The sequence below is a fragment of the Oreochromis niloticus genome, linkage group LG15 (assembly GCF_001858045.2).
Source record: "Oreochromis niloticus isolate F11D_XX linkage group LG15, O_niloticus_UMD_NMBU, whole genome shotgun sequence".
NCBI lineage: Eukaryota > Metazoa > Chordata > Actinopteri > Cichliformes > Cichlidae > Oreochromis > Oreochromis niloticus.
The window spans coordinates 12,923,083-12,944,608 of NC_031980.2; the positions used below are offsets into that span (position 1 = coordinate 12,923,083).

Below are 21,526 nucleotides of genomic sequence, written 5' to 3' on the forward strand. Positions count from 1 at the left end.
TAAATCACACCAACAATATTTGAATGTGGTTAAACAGCTTTGGAGTCAATCAACCACTTTCGGCTATGAAAATAAAAACATAGGAAGACAACACATTTCAACAGCTGATACACCTTTGAAAGTGGACTAAATCCCATGAAGGCTATACAAAAATCAAACTTAAAAGAGAATGCATGAGGGGGGAAAGATGAAAGGGTGTTGTGAGAGGAGCTCTGAGAAACACTCCAGAAGACGAGAGCAGAGTTCACGAGTCCTTCTATGGATCCCATCCTCTTGGAGGACAGAGAGTCAGTTTGACTGAATCCAAAATGAAAAACTTTAAAGCCTGTTTATTGATTCAATTATACGGAGCAAAGGGGGAAGTAAAACTGGAAGAGTGGCACATTTTTTGAAAGAGTACAGAAAGAAAGAGAGCTTTACAGTAATAGATAGCAGCTATAAATAGCATCTGGCCATGGCAGGGAGTGATAGAAAATGAGAGCAGGAGGGCAAAGAAGATGTCATTAACCCGGGGAAGGGAGCTTTGTCACTGTCACCACAGTACAGCCATATATTGGGGGTTCTTACTTTATTTTATGGAATTTTCATTTATATATAGCCCAGTAGAGTCCAGCGTTGCAGTTTGTGATAAGAGATATGTACAAAGTTAAGAAGGCAATGAAGCACACATTCTGAGCGTCACTGTGTCACTCAGTGAGCTGAGTTAATGATTGTTTCATGTGTAAATCCGCCTCCTATACAGCGATGTGATGCGAACATGTTGCTATTCATGGCTTTTCATTTTACTGAAATGACACATTAATCTTCAAAGGAGCGAATACCCGAAAATCACCATTAAAGATGATAGAAATCATGTCAGTCTGACCTAATAGATAATTATTACAGTATAGCCCTGAGGGAGCAGGCTGAGCTCCACTGGGCTGTTGAAAATGAGCATAAGGGCTTTAAGTTATGCACATCTGATTTCCCTGGCAAGCTGTATGTCTTGGGCATGCTGGTTTGATAGAAATCATGTACCTTAAGAACACAGAGAAGAAACATTAAATAAAGTCTGCAGAGGATAACATAAAATATTTACAGGGATAAGTCAAGTATGTTAAATTGCAAAATGCTAGCAAATGGAATAGCAATGGTTATTGTTTGCGTTAGTGCTCCTTTGAATCTAATGTGCTACATGAATCCTTAGTTTTCATTTGCACTATTGATTATAGCGACTAATCCATCTCGTGCTCCTTCCCAAAGTAGATGTTATGCATCTTTCAAGAGACACAAGAGACATTAAAACCCATACGGGTTAATGTATATTTACCTTGCTTAAAGTCTAATAACACTCTGCCTATTATATTTGCATTTATCTTCTCCTTTCTCTTGTTTTTGTGGTCCGTGTGACTGCAGGTGTGTGAGTTGCAGCTGAGATAATCAGCCTGTGTGTGTGTGTGCGTGTGTGTGTGTGTGTGTGTGTGTGTGTGTGTGTGTGCATGTAAGAATTATAGAGCTTCCATCACTGGGATTGGTTTGAATTATAGTGCAAATGAAAGCTCTGAGTGAGTTATGAGCTGGATAATCACTCTGACGAGAAAACAGGGCCCGCTGATCGGAGTGTTTCAGTGTGCCTGGATATGTGTGTGCCTGTGTGTCACTGAAAGAAAGAGAGAAAGACTGAGCAGAAAGTCAAAGCCAAAGCGTAATGTGGGAGGGTGTCTGTATACTTTCCTCCCTTTTAATGTTTTATCACTGTTAATGAAGTGTATTTTGGATTAAAATTCATGCAATAACTTGCTCACTGGCTTAATATCTCTCAGAAGTTAAGTTTGTTCTAAATTAACTTCTGTACACAGAAAAAGTATATCTCTGAAGGGCATACTTGAAAAACACTAGTAACAGACAACCTTGAAAATCAAATTCAGTAAAATATATCTGCCGATCACATGCTGTTCGGAACAAAGATTAAAGCTAAGACTTTTTTTTATTACTTTGTTGAATTGTGAGCACTTGCAAAGCATTTCAAACTGTGAATGAAAATACATTTAGCACAATTAGCTCTCTCTACTGAAGGATGCTCTTGTACAATGGGAGATGGGAGTTAGATATGTTGCCATGGCGACTCATGCAGCTATGCTATGGCTGAGAGGCACCGGCAGTTTTGGCATGTGAGGAGCTGATTGGTGGAGGAAGGGCGTTGTGATAGTGTGTACGACCTGTCTCTGTGACTAATGACCAGCAGTGCAGCTGCAGGATGGCAGTGGGCAGTCGGGTGGCTGCCATGGCAACATGCGAGCAACCGCGTTGCTAAGGCAAATGGCCCAGGTATGCGCATGAAAGCCTTCAGTCTGGCTCCAAGACCTCCACCCACCACACCCCAACATCTACCACACCCTAACCCGCTGGCCTGTTTCTGTCTTCCTCCATCTTTCAGCCAGAGAGGATCAGTGCAACAGGCAGGACGCAAAAGTGATGGAAACGCTCCATAAATATCCCTGAAATTCCCGGTGGGAGCGCTCCCTGACATGTTTGGCGGTGAATGGGACATGATGCATGAAGGCCTGCAGAGAGTCGCCGCCCCTGGTCATTAATCTGAAGCTCCCCTTCTTAGAGCTGATGACTGACCTTCCTATGCCACACAAGAGCCAATTCTATCTCGACCTGAAGATCCCTGAAAATCTGGCCAGCGCACAGGACACTCAAACTCTGCAGGAAGCGCTCTCATGTGATGACAGCCTATCATACAAAAAAATCTTCTGCAGTCTGTACAAAAATTATAACTATTTGGATCACTGCAGGATGTCGGCTTATTTGTCAAATACTTCTTGTAAATATTCATTGCTTTTGGAGGTGTGACATTCACTATGTGTGTGTGTATGATAAGAGATGCATGCTGTGTTTAAACATTTTGTAGCCAAGACTATACATGCCAATGCATTGTTTGGCAACTACATCCTATATGGTCTTATTATCTTGATGAGCATTAATACTGAAAGAGCAAGACAGAGGAAAACTGTAAAACTAGCTAATAAAGCAATATTATGTTTAGAAAGATGCTCAATACATTTTTGGTTGTGTCTAGTGAGCCCGAGAGTAGCACTTTAGAGTGTGATGCAGGCAACATGTGAAATGTAGCTGAGGAACAAATGAGGAAGGAATCAGCAGCGACCTGATAATGAACGAGCTGTTAATGAGCAGCTCCTAAATATAACTCCGAATCAAGGACTAGATGATGAGGGGTTGCCAGAGATTGATAAGTCAATACGTTTAGGTGAATCAAAATAACAGTGACGTTCTTCACTGGTGGCACAAAATCAGGAATGCACATTCACTGCAAAAGCAATGAAGTAAAGTACCAAGCATAGTTAAAACAGAATATGATATACAACATAAAAATAAGGAAAAAAACAAGTACTACCAATCGATAAAAAACAAATCTATAATCAGCTAACCTGTTCGAAGCTGAAGATGAAACCCTTAGGAGGCATTGTGTGTGAACAACAGTTTTTATCTAGCTTGTCTGGCTTGTTGCTGTTTTCTCCAGAATAGAATCACTCCTGTCACCTTAAAGCCTCTTGACACTGGGCTGGACTGTCACCTGCCACTGCTGGATGCTAAGACTCAGAGTGAGTCACACACTTGAACATACAAGTGCAAACAGACACAATCACGCACTTCGGAGATTAAAACTAAACAAAGCTGTCATGCAAGAAACCACTGAGTACAAGGAAAATGTTGCTGATGAGAGAATTTATAGCTCCCGCCTGCAGCATTTAAAGATGCCTAACTTGAGCTGAACTCAGAGTAATAATTAGCTTATCCATTGCAAAAAGATCAATTTCATCAATCTCTTATAATGAGCACATACTGTCTTCAATTAGAATGTGTGCCATGGCCCCCATCCCTGACCCGGCTCCAAGTGGGAAACCAGTGATCATATAACATGTATTAATTCCAGGCGCTGGCAACAGATGTGCTAATTTGCTAGGCTCTCTCTATTCATAATAATGTGCCAGCTCCCTCCTCAAAGTATGTGCTAATTTGCAAGGGCTTATTGTGGATGTGCTAAACTACCGGCTGACATTTTGTGTGCTAATTTGTCAAGCAGGGACCCCTTTTGGTACTAATTGTGCCAAACTGTGAGTACACTTCCACAGGCCTTGAATTGCTGAATTCCTAAATGACTTCTGTCTGCTAGCAGTTTCCAGCCTCTTCACTGCTCTCGAATTGCGAAAGCAACTGAAAAGAAATACCAACTACTGTGAAAATAAGATGTATAAGCACTAAGTGCTCACACTCGCCTGCACACATAGGCGAATAAGGGTGCACACACACATTCTGACTATTCACAGAAAATATGTGCCTGCTCTTGAGATTGCACAACCTCCCTAAAGAAACACGTTCTGTGGTTGTTTAGCTGTATGACCAAACATGCTCACATAGATACATGCTACAAAGCTTGTTAAAAAGCTCCTTATAAAACCATAAAAAGGTCACAAAGGAGTTTAATACTAATAATGGTTACTTTGTTTTTTAAAAATTGCTTTAAAATTTCTGTTAGTATCACAAATCTGTTTCCCATATTGCACACTCACACCCCCAGTGAGAATCTCTTCCCAAACAGGCATACAGAGAAATCATTTTTTACCCCAAAATGATTTATTAACATACAGAACAAGAGGAGATAATTGCATTTCGGGCTACATTAATATTTTATATATAATCAGAAATGTATGTATATTAGAACGTATTGAAAATGGTTAAAAGATCTAATGAAAATTCCCTATTTTCCATGGGGATGGTTAGATGAGAGGTATTTCAAAAAATATCTGATGATACTTCTGCTACACACATATCATCAGAGGTACACAACAAAAGACATTATGGTTGTTGTAATATGAGATGTACACAGGTGGTAACACCTTTGAGCTCTTGCTGAGGCATCATTCAGTGGTGCCTCGGGAAGAGGAGTCATTTTCACTCTTCGCAGGCAAATAGCTTTCAGTTGTCTTTATGTTGTTTCTCTGTGGGGAACATTGAAAGGCTTTTTTTTTTCTCGCCTCTGTGACAGATACAGAGACTGGGAGTTTATTGGGTGACAGGCAACAGTGCTTTGGATTAAATTGGGCTTCTACGTTTTCTTATGTACATGATCACATCTTCCTCTTTTGCTGCCATTGGAGTCAGTTCTGTCATTGCAAAAAGTTGTGAAATTCACCATCCTGACTGGGAACTGTCTACTATCTTAATGTCTGTGCTTTGAGGGCCGTGAACAAGCCAAAGTTGGAGGTGCACTTATGCACATAGCTTTGGTTGCCTATGCTAAATTTACAAAATATGGTCACTTGTCTCCTTGGATCAAGTAGAGGATTTTTTTCAAATCCTTTTTTTTCAAGATTGCAGTATCTGGATTTAAACATTACATTACCAAAGCATTACAGCCAATCAAAATCAGTAAAAATATGTAGGGATGCACCAATGGGAAGCTTTAATTACACTGGTAATTTTCTTTTGTCATTTTTCATTGGCTGGTGTAATTTAGCATTTCACTAATGAATACCAATTCAGTAAATTTACATTCTTTAATGTACTTATTGTCATATTTTATTTTATTATATTTTATAAAGTTTGCAAAGCAATCTTTGTGTTGACCCTGATGCTGCCATACATATAAAAGATTCCCGGCCTCACAGTGAGGAGTAAAGCTTACTAATTTAACACTGGTTCTGGAGAGGTACTTGGTATCAGCAGCTACCTGAAGCCAAGGTTTCTGTATCGTATCAGAAATGGAAAAAATTGGAGCAGTGCATCCCAAGAAAGAAGATCATATCTCAGCAAGTGTGTTAACACCAAACTTGGTGTACAGACTCGGCAACCCTTACCAAGGTTGTGAAAACTATGTCTCGCTGAGGTGCTTGGCCCCCTCATTGCTGCAGCATGATTTTTTAATGCATTCTTCCCACCTGCCCAACTGTTCCAGGGTATACCATGAAATATTCAGGATACTATGGAAATAAGATTTATTTATTTATTTGTGGAAAAAAAAAGTCTATGTGCATTGTTTCCACATTTTGTGGTGAGGTATGTAAATGTTTTGGGTTCATCATCATCAGAACAAATATACACTTTGCAGTTGTGATGTACTTTATATTACAGCTGCAGCTTTGTATTTTTATTCTGTATTTTAGAGGGGGGTAAAAAAAAGTCTTATTTGACTAATGCACATGCATTTGGGGAAAAATACAGTGGCTTTCACACACTGTGGGTTTTATGAGCCTTAGAGCTCTCAGACTTCCCATCTGAATTCCATGTATAAACATGAGCATTCCTAAAACTGCAGTCACAAGGTTATGCAGTTCACGTAAATAATACAAATCTCAAAAGTGCAGTCAGACACTTTTTCTGCCCACACAGAAAATATGTGATTTGTGTCTAATATACAGGCCATAGGGACTGAGCAGCGCTACTTATTTAATAGAATGTTTCCTGCTGCTTCATGCCTCACCTGTCTCTGCCATTTCTCTTCGTATGCCTCATCTTTTTCTCTACTTTATGAAACAAACCCACACATACACACACACACACACACGCAGGGTCTTTCTCACTCCCTCAGACTAGAGTACATCTCATGGTGGCCTCGGCAGGTGACAGATGGCGACCTCACAGCACTGCTCACTGTAAACTGAGTTTTAATCAAGCCTAAGCACGTGTGAGAGATGCTAATTATCCACTGCAGGCTAAAGGAGTCCAGCCTGGAGAACATTGTGGCCATGCATGTGCATCCTTGGTTTATATTAATTTTCCCCACTGTGATAATATCGCCATTTACGGCATCGCAACTGGGAAGCGTAATGCAGGATGGATTGGGTGTGTTGAGCGTCCCTGGATACTTCAGCCCTCAAGCTGTATCGCTCAACAAAATAAATATAGATAAGAACTTGACTAACAGTAATCTCACAGTCTTAAAAGTTAAGCATAGGGATTTCTAACTGTCTCCAGCATACTTGCCAAAAAGCAGGGTGTTAAGACACTCGTCTCACTATCGCACCATTTCTTAACATTTCATTTCAAGCGCTAAAAACACTCCTATATAGGGAGAATATTTTAACAGGATAGCCTTAAATTACAACACATATAACATTTATCATATGTATTCAGCCCTGGTGCAGAGCCAAAAAGAAGTTCAATTTATAATGCTGCAATTAAGTCTCGGCAAATTATATGAGTCTATTGTCCTCCTTGCTCCTTTTGCTGCACTCATTCTAATTCGCACTGTTCTCTTGTTCATCAAAATGGCCCTGTATTACACCCTTACCAATGTAATTTTGAACAAAATGGCTAGTAAATTAGACTTTCTTTCTTGTAGAAGGGCAGATGTTATCTCCCGTTAGAGGCAAAGGTCAAGAATTAATTCAGGAGGCAGCTCTTTAATTCTAACAGTTGGGCTTTCACAGGGCGATGGAGAAGGGTAGAAAGATGAGCCCGTTCGCTGGATTTACTGAATCTAATTATAATAATTTTTAATCTTCATAAATTTAGAGATCTTTGCAAAGAAGGGCATTATTGTTTTCAGGGAGATAATGACATGGATGCCTGGAAACTTTAACAAGCCAAAAAGATATTGAGGGGAAAAAAAGAAAAACATATGTGCAGTGGATAAGTGGATGTTCGGGCAAAGATTGCATTAACAGCACTAACAGCTAGTGGGTTGCAATGCGTTAAAACAAGAGTGTTTTTCCTCTGCAGTAAATCTATATTAGTTAACCAGAGCTATTTCTGCTGTGAAAATGAAATGGAGAGTGTTGAGGTAATAATGATAGCATATGCTCTATATGTTGGGCACAATTTAAATGGTGATGAAAGCTCAAATATAATGTTCTTTTTCAAGACTGGGTGTACGAAAATGAAAATATTCGACTGAAAAGGTATTCCTTGCTTTGAAATTGAGGTTTCGACTTTGTATGCCAAAGTACGGGGATTTTCATCATTGTGTGCAAGGACACTGAGATCAGGAGACAGGGAGAAGTAAGGTTTGATCGCAGTGAGACAGAACAAAGTAGAGGAATGACAAGCAGACAAGCTGAAAGCCAAAGGGGAAACAAAGACGACATGGAGAGGAAGGGCAGTGAAGGACAAAGGGAAAGAAATGGAGAAAATAACAGGAAAATGGACAGAAAAGTCTATTTTCTGGATATTAATTCGATGCTGAAAGTGCACCTCAGCATGATACTGTCTCCTCACAGCCCATCAGATTGGTTTAGAAAACAGCAGGCCATTATGTCTAAAGTCAGAGCTAGATGCAGGTAGATGGGTGTGCTGTCAAACAAGCAAAAAGAGGAATTTTGACTTGGGAAGAAAAGAGAGAGACAGAAGAAGAGAGAGCTGGGTGGGGCACCAAAAAAATAGATGAGGGAAGGAAACGAAGAGGGAGAAATTGAGAATAAAAGAGGTCACCAGAGGCAGATAAAAGACACTCAATTAAACGACTGAATGGATGGCGCATTAGACCCGAACGGACACCTGCACCCCTCCTCTCTCCCTCAGCCACAGGGCAGGAAAATGTCAGCTCCTAGTTTGGGTTCATCAGCCTCCCATCAGCCACTGTTGTACACAAGCTAGCTGATAATCAGAGCTACAGGTACACTTTGCTGCAAAGGTGTGTCAATTTGTCTTGCTTGTTCTGCAAACACAGGCAGCTGCACAGTAGCAAAGAGAGAAAGAAATGAAAGAGACTCGCACACTGACTTTAGCAGGAAAATAGCCAGAGGGCAAGTGATAAAAAAAAAGCAGATTAAAAAGTAAAGCTCCTCAAATATGTGCAGTTGTGTAGTTTTTCAAACTAAATAAGAAAACATCTTTTCAGGATAAAAGCAAAAAGGCTAAAGAGGTGAAATGGGTGAAAAATGAAGGCTCCTGCTTTAATCTTCCTCCTGATCTGCTGCTTCTTTTTTTTAAGTTGATTTCACCATTTCCCGCATTCAATCGAACCCTGTTGGGTAGCAAATTCAGGGTTCTTTGTCATTTTTAAAAAGCTGTGGGTATATCTCATGGGAAGCTGTGTAAGAGAAATGGAAGCAATTGGCTTCATTATGTCTCTTCAGGCTCTTAAAATAAATTGTGCAAGATGGGAATATCAAACCAAGCCTATTCCAGTCCACTGTAATGTTTGGAGAAGGGCCAGATTTAGTAGGTCATTTCAATTGGATTGTCTCTGAGCGTGGATGACAAACAGCAGAACACAATCAAAACCTACTGCAGCAGGGCCAGGTAGCATTAAAGCCTTATCTTATCTTATTAAAGCCTCATCAAATGCTTTTGCAAACTCTGTGGTTTCTTTCGCTTTATTTAATAATTCTTAGGCTCTCCTATACTGTTGTGTTTTTTTTCCCCTCACATATGTCTAATCTCATCTTTTCATTCAAAACTGTCATCAAAACAACATCAGAAAGCTACCCAAACACTTACAAACCCTCTGAGTGAAAGCAGAGAAAAAATAAATTCAACATTGCAGGGGGAGGCATTTTGCATAGCCCTTGTGCAGCCTTGACAATGGAGCGTCATGCTGGTTCAAAGAACATGATTTTAAGTAAGCCTGCCTCAATATGTCCTCCCACAGAGCCCATTTCCCCCTGTGTCCTTGGTTCACACAGAGAAATGTTCATACATCTGACATTCTATGCTGTCAATGGGAGCCTGAATTTTGCTTTCTCTCCTTCAACCCATAGCTCCGCTCCTTCTTTTATTCCTTTATTCAGCTGGCTGGAAATGAAGGTGAATCACCACATCCTGACCTGTTCGGTGCCTCGCATCATAGCCAACGCAGCCGGAGGGCTTTCTGCAATCGATTGACTTCAGAATCCCATGTAGTTTGGACGTCAATGCTATCGTTTATGGCATATATGCCTTCAGAAATGTTTACCTGATCTGTGTGTTTGAAATTCACATCTGACTGGCTCAAGTTAAGGCACAGCTTTAAAACACTAAAACTATGAGTACATATTGGTAAACAAGCCCTTCAGCAAAAAAACCACGGCCAACAAAAGGCAATCAGAGACTGTCTTAATGCATCAATCATACAACAAATACACTGTAAACATTTACTCTCAATTAGCCCCGTTGCCATCTTACCGTAATAAACAGGTGACAAGCCAGGTTTTATTTTCTTTCTATTAAGCAATCACTTAAAAGGCAATTAGTGCACTTGAGCTAGTATAAAGTTAAAGATCTTGCACCTTTTACCTCCTGTTACAGTAAAACACAAAGCATGACATGTTGTTCCAGCTCCTGAGTGGTCTCCTGTGACAACACTGGAAGCACAGCCAGTTCAGAAGTGTGGAACACTTCAAAACCATGTGGTCCTGCTCAAGCTGCTGCTGCTTGTGGCTGTTTAAGTCATTAATTCACAGCACAATGCAATATTAGCACAATCCCTCATATTCTGCTTTGAGCACACATTTGCTTTTTATTTTGTAATATTCATGTTTGTATTCTCACAGATGGTAACCTGTGATACACGGAGAGGGGACATCCGGGATTTGGCACTCCTTATTTGCTATGCTGCCAGTTTTCTTTCCTTTATCAATATTCAACGAAGCAACCCAACATGCTGATTTTTATTGATTCGCACTATTTTATAGTCTATTTGAAGTGGAGACAAACCCAACATGTCCACACGACTGGCTAATGAAAACACATTTTGGGTTTTAGTTCTTCTAAGGAACTACAAGGACATATGTGTTACCAACCTATTTTCAGTTTTTCACTCCTATAAAAGCTGTTTCATGCATATCTGCAGTCCCAGGCAAATTTTCAACTTGCTAATATGATACTGCTGACATTTATTCAGAGACGCAGCGCATGACTCCTGGCCTCCCACTACATTTCCACAGCATACTCTACTGTCCTTTCCGTCTCTCTTCATAGAAGCCATCAAAAAACGGTAATAAAAGACCACAACTGAGAGTGGGCTGAGAGTGGACCGCTCTGAGGCAAACTAATCTATCTTTACTCTGTATACGCCTCAACACTCACTGTTTTTTCATCTCACTCACACTTTACACAGACTCTCTCTTTCTCTCTCTTTTCCTCTCTAACAAACACTCTTGTTTTTCTTACACCTCTCAGTGACTTCAAATTTACTTCCAGCTCCCTTGGTGAGATCGCGAGAAGGACAGTCCCACATGTATTAAAAGATGCAAAAAAAAAAAAGAAAAAAGGAAAAAAAAAAATTATTCCCTGTGAGTGCTTTCAGCTCCGACCTTCAGTCAGCTCTGAGCCACAGCAGCAACGCAGCAAGACGTGCTGTAGGCTCTCCTCAAGGGACAGTTTCACAGAGCAATTGCACATATAACCTCTAACCCTTCTGATACCCGGGAAAATCCCTGAGTGACAACGACAAAGAGTGACAGACTGTGAATAATGAAAGCCGATACATAAGGCAAGCCTTGCGCTAGGAAGTAAAGGAGCACAGGTCTCAGATTTATTCTGTTTGATTTTCAACGAAAAAAAATAAAAGCAGACTGTGTTAAAAGAGGCTGTTATGCAAGAAAGGATTACATTGCAAACAAGGTCAATCAGCTAAAGCCTCCTTCAATGTAAATAATCTTTTCAAAAGTTGCCGGTAAACCTAAAAAAAAAAAGAAAAAAAAAGGACTTAATGCTAAGAAAAAAAAAACTAATTTCATACCTCAAAGATATTTGCCATTTCAAAATGGCAAGAAATATGTACCCTGAATTAATCACCATTGAGCCTTTTGTAACTGAGGCATGACAGCAAGACCTTCAAAGACTTCGGACTGTAAACATGTTTTAGAAATCCATCTAGATAGTTCTCTGCTTCAAGCCCATGTGTGGTGCTGCATGCTAATGTAAGACAGATCTCCTCTTTGTTCTTGAAACCCACGGTGGGTATTTTTATACCATGGAAATCATTTGCGAGCAGAGATAGTTTCATATTTCTATAAGCTATGATGGGGCCAAGTGACACATGAATATTTTAAGCAGCTTTGTGCCCATTTTAAATGTGTTTGCTGTGAACATGCTGGCAGTGGGCCAGGGCACAGGGTGTTAGCCATAATTCCTGCAATCCTAAACTAAACTCCAGCATGCTGATAATTCAGGCTGGCAGAAAGCAAAAGCAAATAAAGTCAATTAACCACAAACTCCCATTGAATGTGTTCCCTCTATCCTTGCTCGTTTTCAACAACCTTCTAATTTTACCACCACGAGGGGATAAAGCGGTTTAAATATTAGACACCCAAAAGAGAGCCTATATTCTGGCACAGCATTGTGGAAGGAGTTAGATAAACTTCTCTTCTACCCGAGGGGATTGTGTCTTTTGCCAGTGGACTGGAAAAAAAAATAGCTTGATTTCCTTTCCAAAATGAAAAAGAATGTTGTGTTTTAGTCATAAATATTCCCACACGTCTGTACTGGGGAAATATAAGTATAAGCAGGAAATAAACAAATGAAATGAGTATCTCTGAGTCAACAATGCTTTCAGCAGGAGTTGACAGCCCAGGGACACACTGCATCTGCCAGCGCTGCTTCCAAATGGCAGTGATAAGGTTATCACTCAACCTCACAGTCACAGACCGACTACGGACATCAGAATTAAAAGGCGGTCTCAGTTTCACTGTTGATATTTCTCCAATTGAATTTCTTTATTTTTAGAATAACATGCGGGTCTGTAAGTCAAAGTCATCTGGGTTGGAATAGCAGATGTGATGACTCACTGCTTGTGTGACAGAACATTTGGGGGCAGCTAAATAGGATCATGCACAAAATGTTATTTGCATGGAAAAAATAAATAAATAAAATGAGATCCTTCAGGTTATGGGACAGATTTGAAGGAAAACACTGAATTTCCACTTCACTGAATTTTAACAGGCCATCTGTGAGTGAGAAAAACTGAGCTTTAGAAGCGTCTGACACTAAGCTATTTAATTATTTCAGGAAGCTGGTTCAGATGTTTCTACACAATTGGAATTTTATGTATTTTAAGCAGTTGTGTTTCAGATTATATTCAAAACGGGCATTTTGCATATTTATGTGTGCAGCCTTCATTGTAAGGGTGGAAAAGGAAAATTAAACGACAGAAACATTTTGTTCTCCATCCCAAAGACCCTTAGCAACATCAGTAGCTAAAAAAAAGTGTAATTCAGTGCTCCCAGAAGGCAAATGTGAAGTAGTAATGAAGAGAGAATCTTTTCTCAAGAGGTTTTTTATTACAACTTGTATGGGCTGGCTCTATTTTCTGCATCTAACTAAATAAATTACCTGTAAGATTTATAAATGAGGAACACTGAACATAATAACTCAACTCAGTATGGGAATGGGCTCAGCATATTTGCCTGCAGCTGGTGGCCTGAACACTGTTTTTTTTTTCTATCTCTCCTCCGACACTTGTCGCTCTACATGGTGAGACTGGCGCTATGAATGCAAAAGGTTGACTATGCCGTAGTGTTACAGTGTGTCTTTGTGTAGAGGTCTCAGCCTGACAGGAGAACAGTGGTTTTTACAATGTGAGCCGCCTGTCTGGGCAAAAGGGATCTTGGGGCAGGAAAGGAACAGACGGACCCAGGGGAGCTGACCTCCTCATTTAGCCAGCCTTCTGCAGGAGCAGCTGGGATTATCTGCTGAGTAAGCACATCCTCCAGGACAAGAAATGCACTGGATGGACTCTAATGTCTTTAAAGGGATTTGTAATTCTCCCGTGTGCATGCATGACTGACATGTTGTGTTATTTTTATATAAACTAATACATAAATCTCTATTTTTAACTACATTTCTCTTTTGGAAACTCGGCTCTTTCATAAGCAAATACAGTCACGTAAACTTATTTTTCTACGGAGAATGAATTACAGTGCAGAAAATGGAGCCATTTTACAATAGAGCGTGTGTGGCGCTTGAATGACAGATATTATAGTGCATGAAAAAAACAAAAAAAAAAAACAAAGACTAAGTTGTTTATAGAAGGTGTGTCAGTGTGTTGTGAAAAGGAAGAGTTGTTCAGCAACAGGCGGCCGTGCTGCCAAGTCCGTGCGACTGAACGAGCGCTTGTTCAGGACCACGGACAGAGCCCCGGCTCCTAGACGCGTGCCAGCCGCTCTGACTGTCACTTCCACCAGAAGTAGGAGAAAATATCAAGCATGGGTTCACCCAGGGCAAAAGATCTCAGTGACACGAAACACCTCTTATCTTACATGGTTCTGTCTGTCTTGCTGATGCCGGATGCCTTACAGATCCAGCTTGTCAGCACAGGCGACATCTTTGGTATGGGGAGGTACACGTCTAACCTTTGCACTGATAAAACACGCACACACGAACTATAAATATGCATTAAGCGGTAACCATGGCCAGAATGATATCTGAATTTTGTCTCTTGGGAATGTTCGATATTATTTGCCGCCTTGAAAACTTTGCTATTAGCCAGTGCAAGTACTTTACCGTCCTCTGAGGATTACTGAATAGACGCCCGGCGTCTGTCAGGGAACACGCGAGACGGGAAATCGCGCGTCTTGGTGAGGAAGGAGCAGGAAGACAAGCACATCCCGTTGCCATAGCGGCGGCTCTTGCGGACGCGGCCTGACTCTTAAACAGGACCCTCAGGAGAACTGGGGATTGTAAGGATGTGTTGTCAACACTTGATGACATCCGCTGTCGTGGCGGCTCCCCTGTCACTCCAAGATGTTCTCTGTAAATGCAACAGAGAGCGGCAGAAAGAGCCACCCTGAGACGGATCTAATTAAGCATCAGAGGAAGCCACGGGAGGCTGCGATTTAGTGACTTTCAGACAGGAACACGGGCGTTAATGGCACTGTTTTGAAGTTATGTACCGGGGAAAATTCGCCGTAGTGGCAAGTGTTGAAGAATTACTTCTTTAATCCTTTTAAAGTGTCTAATTAACTCACCAGGAGATTTTTTTAAAGGAGTGCCTCAACTTTTGGGCTACCGAATTACACAGCCAATCTGAGACACAGTGTTGGGTAAGGGCACATCCAGTGAGCACTGGAAACAAGCAAGTATCTGTTTAAACGGCAATAACCGTGTGAATTAAGCAAAACCGTGGGAATTCCCAGATGGGAAGCTCTTCACTCTGATTTCGGATATAAAGTAGCCCGTTGCCCGGCGCATTGATCGCCACTTTTCACCGATCAATAATTGATCTACTCTCGGAAAGCAAGCTAATGGTTACATGTAAACATTCACTGCAGAGGATGTGCTGGGGAGTCAGCAGTTTAAAAGACCTACGGGATGATTCAGGATGCAGGGTTAGGAGATTTAAGCGGCGGCTCTGGTGGTGAGCTTCATAGCCGTGAACTGTTGCATAGTCTACTCCTGCCTTTAAGCGTCCAGAGTTACTGTAACGGTGATTTCAAGTTCACTGGAAAGCGTCATTCGTCGCTGATCGTATGAAGCACTAAGTAAAACCCCACGAAGACACTGTTACGAAAAACAGTGACATTATAAAGGCACACTGTAAAATATTCGCCGGCTAAACGCGATTTTCAAAGTGCAGACGATATTATTTGCAAACTCTTAACGGAAAACATGACAAGAGTGGGACAAAAAATATCTCTACAGCCTGCATCCCGCCAATGTGTCGTGCCGCTGTGGCCAGTCTTATGAATAGTTGTTGTGATTAGACATCGTAACGTCGATGATACGTTGTTATAAACAGATTACTTACCAAATCTTAAAACGTGTGGCATCCCGCGAGAGTAACCAAGAAACAGCAGCAGAAGCGGGATCAGCCTGAGGTTGGACCTGAAAGCAAGACTGGTTATCATCAGATGATGGGAGGTAATCTTCATGTTGTTTTAAAAAAATGCACAGTGGTTATTCCCCTCGGTGCGCGGGTTCGATTCCCTCGTAATTCTTCTACGGTTGTTGGGCAAGGCAGGGTAACGGCGGCCCTGGATGCGCAAGATCACGGCATGGTCACTTGCGCTTTCCCTAAATCCATTAGCAGTCCCGGCATGATTCCTTCCCCTTCCCGTTCTCCTCTTCCTTCTTCACTGCGCCAAGAAACAGCAATCCTCGGGGTCGCGGGACGGCGGGACATCCATGTCGAAGGGTACGGATCCAGTGGGGAGGAGGGAGCCCAAGCATGGGCTATAGGTGAGGAGCTGGAGTGGGTTGGAAAGGAGCTAGACAGCGCCAAGCAGAGGATACAGCAGCGATATGCACCCCCCTATGAGGCGCTCTGGGTTCCTTGCGCTCCCATTATACTGCACTGCTGCACAGGCTCTGACGTCGAGCCAAGGTTAGTATTGTGAACGCGCAACAGAGAGCGAGAGAGAGTGAGAGCGACTGAGAGAGAAGGGGAGAAAGGGGAGATGGAGATAGACTACAGATAGAAAGACGGAGAGACATGCCGAGCAGGGAGGAGGGAAATAGAGCGAGGGATGGAATGGCGGAATAAGGGAGAAAAATAATTGAAAGCTAGCAGTGTAAAACTTTAATTCTCTCTTCGTAGCATGTTTCTAGGCAGCTGTTTCCCAGTTTCCTCTCATAACTTGCCCACCAAGTTCGCAGGCATTTATAGGTGTGTCTATAAATGTGCAATCGTTAAAGTGCACACTGTAATAGTAGCTAACTTTTGCAACCAGTTCAAATCACTATCAGGTTTGAATGCACTCATAAAGGCAAAGTAAATCTGAGACAGGAGGCTCTGGACTATATAATTATAAAACAAAGTTATGCCACTGATCAAATTAAATTATCTTGTAACCGAAGTGGCATGTGATAAAGGGCAAATGTTAACTCTATTTAACACTCGATTAGTACGTTTCCGCTTGATCTCTCTTCAGCACCACGGCCAGAGACAGTCTAGTCAAAGAAATAAGCAGCAATCTCACTCAGGCTTCAAACGACCAGCAGTGATTTAGCACTTCAGGTATTTTTGCTGAATTCGGCAGATAAAGAAAACACTGTAAAGCTTATACACTGCTCTAAATGGCCATGCTCCGTGGACAAGCGATGTGATGTCAGCAGGATAGCTTTGCACTGATCTCCCCCCCCCCCCCCCTTCCTCCTTTGCACCCCAGTGAGATATGTGGGCCCACTTTGTGTTTTGTCATTCGTGACTTCCCTTTCAGAAGCTCTTTTACGGGATTTCAAGCATCAACCTTCCGACAATTTTCACCATCATTCCAGAAATGTGGGAGGAGTGGAATGAAAGGAATTAAAATTGGCAGAACAGCAAATCCGTAATATCGACAGAAGCTGCTGAAAGGCAAGAATATTTAACCTATGCAAATAACTCCACTTTAGACTTGAAAGCCTTCCAGCAACAGACTGTTCTCAAGTGCGAGCCATCCTCCGAAGTGAAGGTGTGTGCGTCATACACACAAAGACTCCACCGCTGGTTAAATTTCACGGGGAAAGACATCCAATATCTGCTGAGCATATCGCGTTTCTATCTGATTAACGGGTTCAAAACAGCCTCTATCCTATGCTATGCATTGCACCGAGAAGATGGATATCTACAGCTCATGTGTATAGGCCTATGCTATTGATTTAACACTACATGCACCTTATCAGCATCCGCCCCAAATGGGCAGTTCTTCATGGGCCAGTGCATCAGCTGGAGGTATAGGTAGAACGGCGCACAGCCACCCAGAAAGGGTGGAGGTCCCATTTAATCCCCACGGAGATGTGAAAGGAGCTCTTTGATGGGCGCCACCAGAGTCCAAGCCTGGATGAACACAGTTATTGTGTGGCTCGAGTGAGTGAATGACTGGCCTGTGCGCGCGTATGTGTATGTTTGTGCACGAGTGTGTGGTTAAAGGGGGGACTCTCAAATAAAAATCGCTAGAATATTTATGCATGGCCTTACAGTGTATGACCTTGGGATGCTTTTTTTTCAACCTTCACAAATGTCACTGAAATGTTCTTGAAGTGCACTCACATCGCCGTTTATTGTTCTATTTATTAGACAGTAAAAATCATAGTAAATCATGAGAAAATGTGTAGATAAATAAAGGATACTGACACCTACACCCGCCTTTTTTTTGAAGTGCGACTCTATTGTACTTCACAAGAATTGCCAAATTCCCCAAACAAATACAAGCACATGCATTTAATAGTGACGAGTGGGCTTTTTTCAGCTAAAGGATCCGCGAATTAATTTACATGGGCTCAAGTAGGTGGTGTGAACACTGACTTTGAACGTGTGTTGGTTTGCGTGGGTCTGCACACCAGCCCTCTGCAGTGTGAGAATATCAAAGAGAATGGCACTCGTGATGCTACCATCTGGACCATTAGCATAATTATGGAGAAATTCAGGGTTTCCATATAAGTCAGCAGAGCTTCACACAGCATGAAAGGAATGCTTATTGAGCTCCGAGAGAAGACATCAACTGACAGGCACGCTGTTTTCCTTTTAAAATGAAAGCGCCCTCTGGCCTAATACTAAGGCGTTGCAAATGCGTTAAGTCCTCAGGTACCTCCTCAGTCAATGCATGCAAATTAATGCAGCAAGAAATGATTGCGACTTAATTTTCTAATCAAGAATCTAAATAATATTTTAAGCCCGAACACAGGGAATGCATGGGCAAACATACAATTTTCACTGCACTAGATTAATGCTTTCTGTGTTGATCTTGATCTTCGTTTTCAATTAGAAGTCTCAGGTTAACACCCTTTTTCACTTCCCTGAAAGCCGCTCAGGTGGAGATAACTGTGTGTGAACCAGTTAAAAAGGGGAAAGGAGATGGGAATATCAAATAATTGCCACATTATGATGTTAAATGACTCTTGCTCCTTTAGCTTGTTGTGACTAATAGGAAAATACCCTTGTGCCATTTGGGAAATGTACTTTCTTCCATCTATGATCAAACCTTGTCATTTTTGAAGAAGACCACAAATTAGATGAGTTTATACACACCCACTCGCTTGTAACCCGTGGAGGGTTCCATATGAGCTGGCTGGTGTGTTTATTCAAACGCCATTCATGCACTGAGTAATGCAAAGGGGACTTTATGCAAAGGAGAGATAACCACTGCTGAAAGCCCTCTGTCATTCTCTCTCTCGCTCTCTCTCTCTCTCGCTCTCTCTCGCTTTCTCTCTCCCCCTCTCGCTCTCTCCCGCGCAGGCATAGTGGTGGAAAGATAGCATTGGCGCAGAGAGGGGAAACCATGGAAACGAGAAGCTGATGCACTTTGAATGGTAAGACCTTGAAAGAGAAGACATTCATTCAGTTTAGTAGCCCAGCACTAAAGACTCATCTCTACTGCATTATTTTGAATACCGCAAGTTATTTTAACATGGTTGGCTCCAGAAAGGCAACAATGGTCTCAATTCATCAGCACATTGTTCCGTGATGACTGTAACTAACACTCTGGCGAGCCACACAAGGGCCCCTACAAGGAACACATACTCTTTCTTCATTGGAACTCACAAAGATGGTTTGAACCTGTTCTTTTTTTGTCAGCGACAGAAGCACTGAGTTCACAGTGTACTGTGTTTACATTTCCCATTTGTGGCCACTTCCTTTGAGCGCGGGGAAAACAGCCCTGGTCTATATGTCTTGAGCAGTATTGTCAATGAGGTGGGATCTCAGTGGGGAATACATTCTTCAGAGGCGACAATTAGTCAAGTGAGACAGTAATTAGGACCTCTCTGCACACTGTCACTTCCAGTTAGTGCTGATGGATGCCCACAAATCCCCCCCCACGGCAACTAGACTCAGGCAGACTTACTTCTGGTACTGCGCTCTGACTTTGTAATGCGACAGCCATCTGTAACTTCTATCTGCCATATTACTTTCAATAATGGCATGGTAATTTACTCAGCGCAACTATAGTTGAGAACTATGGTCAATTTGTGCCTGTTGTGGTAATGTGCCATGATAGATCATCACAAATAACTAAATACTCTGTACCCTGTAGAATAAATAATGGTACAGCAGCTCAGAATAATTTGAAAATCAAATTTGTACTCATCCGCCACTCTATTCAATACCTTTATAGAAACTAAAATTAATGCAGCCTAATGAAGTTAGACTGCATGAATTTTCATGCAGTTAGACTGTGTGAGTAGTGCCTTCATGAATTATATATTGTATGCTCAATTTTTGCTCAAAATATTTTAAATAGGCAGCGTTAATTAAATTTTGATTCCATTAAACTGAACTGCACACAGAGCAGTGATCCTGACATTAGCTCGCCTGCCCTGTTGGGTGCACTTCATGAAGGTGATGCGCACCCTAAGGTGTTCAGTTTCAGTAGCAGTTTCGTTAAGAATAAGAGACAAAACTGCTACATGACTAGTTTTACTTTAGAGCATGATCATTTAAAAATGTTATCGTTCAAACTGTCTGACAGAAACCTGGGAGGCAAGCTTCTCCTATTTGCAGGTAATTGATTGCAAAGGTAGGCAGTTTCATAAGTAGCATATGCCATGCATAACATATAATAAACTATTTAATTTAATAAACTGATAATCATGTAAGGATTATATGAAGTGCAAAATCAGTTGGTAAAGGTATCATGTAACAACATAAACAACTGCCAAAGCTATTTGTATGAAGCTAGAGAACATCTGTAAACAAAAGCACACAGCACTTGGGTTATAACCCAAAGGCGTGATGATATATTTGAGCCTATTTAAGACACAATTTTATTGTGCAAGTACTGAAGCTAAAACCAAGTAACATTTAATGTCCAATTCTGAGTCATATTACATATTATCTGTGAGTCAACATTAAAGTTATTTCATTATTGGTTAATGAAAATAAAGTATGCATGAGGAAGTCTTCTTAGTTAGTCATAGCAGGTGCTACAGTGTAGCAGACAGTGCCACTGGCCAGTCAGGTTATAATACGCAGGCCATTTAATGTCTTATTTTGTAACCATTGGACCCCAAAACTGTCTTGGTATAGAATGGATACTTGACTGTCTTAGGTGAGAATAGTGGTTCTGTTGGTTAATTGATAAAAGAAGCTAACAGCCTAGCAATATTTGTAGACGTGGCAAATTGAAGGAAAAATCAAGGGTGTAATCAATGTGTTGGGTCACCACATGCCACCACCACAGTTTAGGTAGAGCTTCACAGGAGGAATAGAATACCATTTTTCCAAATCACTGGTGTTTCTATGAAGGTGGTGGAGAGGGGCTGTCTAACATGTCTGTCCGAAATCACCCTTACAGCTTCTCACTGAGCTGAGACCTGATGAGGGTGAAGACCACAGCATACGATTCGCATCATTTTCCAACTCATCAAACCCTTCTGTTACTCCCCCTCTTATCCTATGAATGAGCACTGTGTCATCCTAGTAGAGACGCCTCTTATCAGAATGGAAATGTTTCATTTCAGGATGAAGGTGATCACTCAGAACAACTTTGTACTGAGTGACTAGTGGACCCAAAACATGTCAGCACAGTGCTCCCTCCAGCATAACAGAATAAGTGAATCACCTCACTGTGAGGTTTAAGCGCTCAGGCTTTTCCTTGAATTTGTTACCCCTCCATAAATGCTGAATTACCAGGCACAAATGGTAGTCTGTGTTAGAAGTTACCCTAATGATGGTGTGATCAAT

The 21,526-nt window shown here is 41.5% G+C and overlaps 1 protein-coding gene across 2 annotated transcripts in view; it reads right to left on the reverse strand.

The window, feature by feature from the left end:
* The window catches only part of LOC100702227 (glutamate receptor ionotropic, kainate 2), a 73,215-nt gene extending 56,930 nt beyond the window's left edge, over positions 1 to 16,285 (reverse strand). Inside the window, exon 1 of one of the 2 annotated variants that reach the window (XM_013266128.3) lies at positions 15,674 to 16,285. In XM_013266128.3, the coding sequence (XP_013121582.1) occupies positions 15,674 to 15,797 (124 nt within the window). In that variant the 5' untranslated portion in view covers positions 15,798 to 16,285. The remainder of the gene's footprint in view (positions 1 to 15,673) is intronic. The other variant, XM_005463225.4, reaches the window with a different exon arrangement.
* Positions 16,286 to 21,526: the final 5,241 nt, after the last annotated feature.